Consider the following 5,593-nt stretch of genomic DNA (forward strand, 5'->3'; position numbering starts at 1 on the left):
GATTGCGACGTGGCCCCCCCCCTGGGGGGGGGGGGTGATTTCTCGCTTTCTGTCTCTCTCTGTCTTTCTGGCAAACACACGCGCCCTATAGCGAAAAACCTCTCCAAAAAAAAAAAGAAAAAAGAAAAAAACAAGCTCACTGGCAAACTATCCACCCTCCTTAAAGTCAGAAATTATTCCTTGGTCACATTCCTATAGGTAAATGGACTGGACATTCCAGAACATTAAGGCTTGAATGTAAACCATCACAAGCTATAAATGCAGAAAACACCACCAATTCCTTGAACACACCCCTGCAGAAATATTACTATGAAAAGTATACTCAGAACTGGGCCAATAAAGACCATCCATGAAGAGAAGGTAACTAACCGCCCTTTCCCAAGAGGATAAGATGTTGCTTTAAGTGAGGCACCAGATAAAACCAGTGCCCAAATTCACGAACCCAACTGTTCCCCACCCCGCATGTAAATTCCTCTATTTCAAAAGAAAACGTTGGATTAACTGCTAGGTCCAACAGGAGCACTCTGTTGGTGCTGGCATATTTTTAAGATCTAGGTGTCTTAGAAAGTTAATTTATGAGACTTGTCTCAACATCTGAGCATACTTCCAATGAGCACACTTCCAATGAAATGCCAGATTTCTAACACCCAACCAGCTGTCCTGTATATAAATGCTCATTAAACCTCTGAGTGAATAGTTTGACATACACTAGCTAAGGACACCTAAGAGGTGCTCTGTATCACTTCAACTTTTGACATCATTCACAGATGTAGCCTAAATGTCGGTGAAGCAATTCAAACTGTGAAACTACAGTTCTACTATCCTGAGAGACTCCTAATTGCTCCAGTGTATGTGTTTGGTGGCAAGGGGCAGAGGGCAGGTTCACAGCTGTCCTGTCTACCACAACCTCCCCAGCAACCAGCAGATAAATAATAGGGACTCAGTGAAACACTGATTGGTAAAATAAACTCAACATAACAACTCGGTAACAGACCAAGGGACATACCATCCTCTGGTCTGGTCAATGCCTTCAGCAATGAACGCTGCAGGAAACGCATCCTCAAACTCCCTCTTGTTTTCGAATGGATAATGCACCTGTGCATAGGGCATGCTGCCACTCTCGAACCAGCAGTCAAACACTTCAGAGACACGGCGTAGTGACCCCTTCCCACAGCGAGAAGGAATAGTCAGGTGATCAATGCTAAAAAATAGAAAAGTAGCATTTCCATTATTTTAAGCATAACCAAACTTGCTTCTTAGGGGACCAGCAGTTGGCGTAATGGCTATGTCACTGGACTCCCATGCAGTTGAACGCAGTTCGAGTCCTGGGCCCAGTGGCTTAAACTCACGCCAGGCACGTTCGCATGTGTGCCCAAGATCCCAAGAGGCAAACGGAGAAGGGATTACGGCGTGGTCATCCCCCCGGGGAGTGATTTCTCGCTTTCTGTCTCTGTCTCTCTCTGTCTTTCTGGTGAGTGCACACGCCCTACAGCAAAACCCTCTCAAAGGACCCCGGCGAGAAAGAGTATTTAAAAAAAAAAAAAAAAAAAAAAAAAATTGCTACTTGGCATGGAAGTTAAGGCACTGAATCCCATATTGCTGACTCCACTGTTCAAGTCCCAGACCCTTCAGGTTGAAAACACGTTGGGTGTGTGTGTGCATGCATGCCCCAAATCCTAAGAATAAAGGAGAAGGGACTGTGGTGTGGCCATCCCCTTGGAAGGTGATTTCTCATTTTCCCTTTCTCTGACTCTCTTCCATTGAGTGCCTATGTCCTATGGCAAAAATCTTAAAAAAAAAAAAAAAGTCCATCAGCAATACACTGACCTGATAAAATTACTGTGTATCCAAAGCCTTTCAGAGGGCACCACGAGTCCTCAATCTGAAGTGTTACACAGAAATCACCTATATTTTGTTCCTGGCTATCTCTCATAGCAATGGAGCCAAGTGTGATTTCCATATGTAGCTATGTGTCATACAGACACAAGGACTTAGCAGCGCTGAAGGGAGCCACACCTTCAGAACTCACCTCTCTCTGTGGAGATCTGTGACCTTTGCTCCTGATAGTTCTTCAAGTTCTGCCACTGACCCAATGCACACTACCTGTCAAAAACAAAGGTAAAAAGTAGGTGCTCCTTGAGACCAAGGGACCACACTGAGGTCATTTATGTTGTTTCTGTTTGGTTTCATACTCACACACACACAAAGTTATCACCAGTACAGCTCACCTCTCAGTCTCTGAAGAGCTGTCTGCAGATTTCACTGCTCATTACCCATCTCTTTCCTGAAGGTTCACTATGTGCAAATGTCTCCCAAAATATCCAGCCTAAGTGACACATCTCAGACTACTGCTCTAAGGTATCTTTTATTATAGGCAGATCAAAATAATTGGACTAAAGAGAAGGGACTGCGGTGTGGCCATCCCCTTGGAAGGTGATTTCTCATTTTCCCTTTCTCTGTCTCTCTTCCATAGTTAGGCTTGTGTTCAGGTAAGGAGCTGGGATGGGCTGTCAGGGTGTTGAGTATGGGGACACCCGCCAAGTGCTGCACTAGCAGAAGCTGCCTGGGTTCTCTGGGGTTTCTGCAGGCCTCTGGCCTCTTTCTGTCCCTCTTGCTCAGTTCTGAAAAGTCTGGGCAGAAAAGATTCAGCTACTTCACAGCTGACTTTCAGGCCCTTGCAGATGAGTTCCCAATCCCCAGGGTGCTGCTGCAGCACTGAAGAGAAAGAAAGCCCCAGCATGGGAATGTATTTTATACACACAAATGAGGGAGCCTCAAAAAGCTCAGAGAAAGATGGAATTACAATCAAAGTACAAGTTTGGCTCAGACAGGTAGCCCAGGTGGTAGGGAACTGGAGTGCGGGTAGTCTCAGGGAAATATCCCTAAGTTGCCCTGAACACACATGGGAAAGGTGTGCATGTGCTCCAAGTCCTGGGGTGCTGGAGGACTGGGGAAAGAGGAGCACGGTGACAGCACTCGGCTGGAAGAGCCCCCACTACCTCCAGGGCATGTGTACATGTTACAAGTTTATTGTGACTAAAAAAAATTGAAATCCGGGACAAGCAGAAGGTATAATGGTAGCTGAACTCCCACATGGCTGACTGCAGTTCAAGTCCCAGAACCAATAGCTTGAAAGTCAAGCAGTGCATGTGTGCATGCATGCCCTGAATCCCGAGAGGAGAATGGAGGAAAGGGGATTATGGTGTGGCTATCCCACTTGTGGGTGGATGGTAATTTCTCGCTTTCTGTCTGATAAGCACAGGCGGCCTATAGCAAAAATCTCTCTTAAAAAAAAAAAAAAAAAGAAAGAAATTCATGCATAGTTTTTCCATAATCTGCCCTTTCCATGAACTTTTGGAAGGGCCCATTGTACAGATATGTACATACAAACTTATATACACTCACTTGATTATAGAAGTTAAATATCTGCAAAGCTTTGGTAAAAATTTTGACCTCAAGTTTTCGTTTTTCATTACTTTGATGGTTAGTTAAATTTTTTTTAAAAATTTTTATGCATTAAATCACACTATTTAGCTTACAAAGTGAACATTTCAATATGTGAACATTTCTCCCCAGTCCAGATGATCAAAATATCTTCAACAGATAACACCACACCTCCCTGTCCCATCAATTCTTGGTCTGCATATCCCTCCTCCAAATGTCCTTCCCCAGGCCCCACTCCTCCACACACACATCTCTTGTGTTTGTACATCCTTTAGTCAATCTTTTTCATTCATAGAGTGCAAACAATGTCTCTCCTTCATAGCCTGGCTTGCTTCACTCAGCATTAAATCTTCCAAATTTTTCCACTTTCTTTCAAAAGCCAGGGACGTGTTTTTTATGGCCGAATAGTATTCCATAGAGTATATGTGCCACAGTTTTTCAATTCGTTCATCTGTACGGGGGCATTTGTGTTGGTTCCATGTCTTAGCAGTCATGAACAGTGCCACAATAAACATCGATGTGCAAGCACTTTTTCGATGAAAAATTCTTCTGTCCTTTGGGTAGATACCAAGGAGCAGGATTGCTGGATCATATGGCAGGTCTATCTGTAGATTTTTGAGGAATCTCTAAATTGTTCTCCACAGTGGCTGGACCAATTTACATACCCACCAGCAGTGTAAGAGATCCCCTTTCACCACACGACCACCAGAACTTATCATTTTTTTTTTTTTAATCTTAGACATTCTGACTGGGGTTAGGTGGTATCTCATTGTTGTTTTGATCTGCATTTCCCTTATGATGATGTTGAGCATTTTTTCATATGCTTTTTGGCTATTTATTTGTATGTCATCTTTAGAGAGTGTTTTTTTCAACTCCTTCTCCCATCTTTTAATAGGGTTGATCATCTTTTTTCCAAACACTGTCTTGAGTTCCTTGTGTATTGGGTTATCGGTCCCTTATCTGATGCATAATTTACAAAAATATTTTCCCATTCTGAGGGCGTCGATTCACACTAATTACTGTGTTTTTGTCATGCAGAAACTACTTAGTCTGATGTAATCCCACTTGTCTAGTTTGGGGATTATTAGACTGTGCTTTGAGCATCTTATTTTTTTTTCTCTCTCTCCTATCTCTTTCTCTCTCCTCTTCCCAGAGAGTGCTCACACCCTATAGCGAATTAAAAAAAAAAAAAAAGATTTTTTTAAAAATGCTTATTCTAAGCAGATAGTCATTCTCATTTTCTCCAGAAAACTCTCATTTTTCCTTCTACAAGCCTGAATTTCCAGTTTAATGTCTTGTGTCAACTGCTTATAAAATGCAGATCCAGTCATTCTCTCTTTTATTATTAATAGTAGAAACTCAGCTGACTGCAAGTTTGGGAATTCATATTTGGGAATTCATATGTTTGGGAATTCAGAATTGAGTCCCCCTATTTCTGGGGACTCAATTCTGTTCCATTGGTCCACATGAATGTTTCTGTGGCAGTATCATGCTGTTTTGATTACCACAGCTTTGCAGTATATTCTTGGGTCACTCCACTCTTCTTGTATAGAACTGCTTTGGCAATATGGGGTCTTTTATGATTCCAGACGAATTTTATGATTGTCTTTTCTAGATCTATGAAGAATGTTTCTGGTACTTTGATTAGCATTGCATTAAATATGTAGATTAATTTGGGTAGAATTGCCATTTTGATCATATTAATTCTTCCAATCCAGGAACATGGGATGTCCTTCCACTTTTTTGTGTTATTTTGAATTTCTTTTTTTAGCTTGTCATAGTTTTCCTTGTTGAGGTCTTTAACTTCTTTGGTTATATTTATTCCTAAGTATCTTATACTTTTTGTGACTATGGTAAATGAAGTAACTTTTTTCAGTTCTATTTCAGTCTGCCTGTTGTTTGTATACAGAAATGCTATAGATTTCTGTATATGGATTTTGTATCCTGCAACTTTACTGTATTCATGCATTACTTCCAGAAATTTTTTCATGGAAACCATTGGGTCTTCTATGTATACAATCATGTCATCTGATTGTCACCTCTTCTTTTCCTAATTAAAGGCCTTTTATTTTTTCCTCTTTTCTGACTGCGTTGGCAAGGATTTCCAGTACTGTATTGAAAAGGAGTGGAGAAAGTGGGCATCCTTGTC

General features: G+C 41.7%; 1 protein-coding gene across 1 annotated transcript in view; it reads right to left on the reverse strand.

Annotated features, from left to right (window-relative positions):
* IARS1 (isoleucyl-tRNA synthetase 1) overlaps window positions 1-5,593 on the reverse strand; it is a 123,159-nt gene that overhangs the window by 49,940 nt on the left and 67,626 nt on the right. The window contains 2 exon segments of the mRNA XM_014592812.2: window positions 1,007-1,201; window positions 2,030-2,103. Coding sequence (XP_014448298.1) covers window positions 1,007-1,201; window positions 2,030-2,103 — 269 coding nt within the window.

The sequence above is a fragment of the Tupaia chinensis genome, unplaced genomic scaffold (genome assembly GCF_000334495.1).
Source record: "Tupaia chinensis unplaced genomic scaffold, TupChi_1.0 Scaffold138619_1, whole genome shotgun sequence".
Taxonomy (NCBI): Eukaryota; Metazoa; Chordata; class Mammalia; order Scandentia; family Tupaiidae; genus Tupaia; species Tupaia belangeri.